Source organism: Lactuca sativa, chromosome 9, assembly GCF_002870075.4.
Source record: "Lactuca sativa cultivar Salinas chromosome 9, Lsat_Salinas_v11, whole genome shotgun sequence".
Classification (NCBI taxonomy): domain Eukaryota; kingdom Viridiplantae; phylum Streptophyta; class Magnoliopsida; order Asterales; family Asteraceae; genus Lactuca; species Lactuca sativa.
In genome coordinates, this window is record NC_056631.2 from 202,440,982 (window position 1) to 202,442,953 (window position 1,972).

Consider the following 1,972-nt stretch of genomic DNA (forward strand, 5'->3'; position numbering starts at 1 on the left):
ATATATATATATATATATATATATATATATATATATATATATATATATATATATATATATATAGAGAGAGAGAGAGAGAGAGAGAGAGAGATAGAGAGAGAGAGAGAAAGTGAAAGAGAGAAAAAAAGAGATTCAAAGGAATGTTGGTTGATGGTGTTCTTCCATGCAAGCATTAAGAGAGGAAGATGGCAAATTAATGGTGGTACCGTTGAGAGAGAGAGAGAAAGAGAGGGAGAGAGAGAGTATATGTATATGTGATATATATTTTTTTTTAATCAAAATAATAAGAAATTATAAAAAAAAATAATAAAGGACATATTTATCGTTTTATATGGGACATGGACAAAAACCACACAAAAAATCCGAAATTAAACCATCAATGCATCACCAAACCTACTAAACCTGTTTGAACCAAAACCACATGATTCTATGTTTTAACAAAGAGATGACCATTTTGCAATTTTTTCTATGTGTGAGGAATGCCAAAATGGGCCAAAAATAAACCGGTCCTTGAAGTTATAGAGGCCCAATAATCATTTTAAAAACCCTAATTGCAGCAAATACAACCCTTACTCATTCCCAAATATCGCCTCCAATATCTTTCTCCTGTTCCGAGCAAACTACGTTTCTCTGCAAAAATGGCTGCCACAGCTCCACCGAATTCCGTCCAATGCTTCGGCAGAAAGAAGACAGCGGTAGCCGTCACCCACTGCAAAGCTGGCCGTGGCCTAATCAAGATCAATGGAGTTCCGATCGAACTGGTTCAGCCGGAGATCCTCCGTTACAAGGCGTTCGAACCAATCCTCCTTCTCGGTCGCCACAAATTTGCCGGCGTTGACATGAGGATTCGCGTCAAAGGTGGTGGTCACACCTCTCAGATTTACGCTATTCGTCAGAGCATTTCTAAAGCCCTTGTAGCTTACTACCAGAAATTTGTTGACGAAGAGCAGAAGAAGGAGATTAAGGATATTCTTGTGAGGTACGATAGAACCCTTCTCGTTGCTGATCCAAGAAGATGCGAGCCAAAGAAGTTTGGTGGACGTGGTGCTCGTGCTAGGTTCCAGAAATCATACCGTTAAACAAATTAAAGTAATCTCATTGTCTTCTCTAAAGTTTTATGCTTTTGATGTTAAGTTGCTTTTAAATTTTTGTGTTAGACTATATATTGATCATGTATGGATGGATACCTGTTGGTTTTTCTTTAAGAAATCTCTCACCCTTTTATAATTATGCATCATCTTTATGGCATTATCTAGATATATGATTGAGTTTCTTGGATTAAGTCTTTAGTTTTTTGTGTTTTGGTGTGATAGAGGATGCAAATATAGTTTTGGCATTGATCTGTGGTAAATCAGTGTTTTTAATTATTAAAATTGTTACTTCATCCTTTTTCAAATTGATGGTTGATTATGTTTGCCATTTGTGTTATTCCACTTGTTTATGTTAAACTATGAACTGAAAGATTAATACAAGTTTTTGGAGGGTAATAATCGGTATATTGCAAACAAAAATTTCTATGTAACCCTAAAAAACAAAATGGAACTACATTGCTATTCCTTTATAAACCCAAAAAACAAAGTGAGATGTTTTCGAAACGATATTTAGATATTTCGAATATTTAAAAAGGTTATCGAATTTGAAGCTAAAAAATTGTCCAACTTCTACTGAATAGGTTAGATTTCAACTTTGACTATAATTTTTTTTCTTCCTTTTCAAATATGAAGGAACTACAACATGTATGTTTGTGAAAAGTGGAAACCAAAAAACATCAAAGTTAGCGATTCACATCTATTTCTCAATGATGATAGCAAATTCTTATTTCCAAAGTAATGAATAAAAACATCGAAGTAAAACTACTGATAGGGATAGAATATTAAGCAAATCTTCAAAGGCCCTGACATCATAGATTTGTATTTGTTGCAATTTTTGAGAAACGAAGGTTTCAAAATATCAAATTAGAACAATTATAAAT

General features: G+C 33.8%; 1 protein-coding gene across 1 annotated transcript; it reads left to right on the forward strand.

The window, feature by feature from the left end:
* The first annotated feature begins 562 nt into the window (after positions 1 to 562).
* LOC111903166 (40S ribosomal protein S16) lies at positions 563 to 1,230 on the forward strand. Its single transcript, XM_023898949.3, has one exon. It carries the CDS (start codon positions 639 to 641, stop codon positions 1,077 to 1,079), a length of 441 nt encoding a protein of 146 aa, XP_023754717.1. The 5' UTR covers positions 563 to 638; the 3' UTR covers positions 1,080 to 1,230.
* The last annotated feature ends 742 nt before the right edge of the window (positions 1,231 to 1,972 follow it).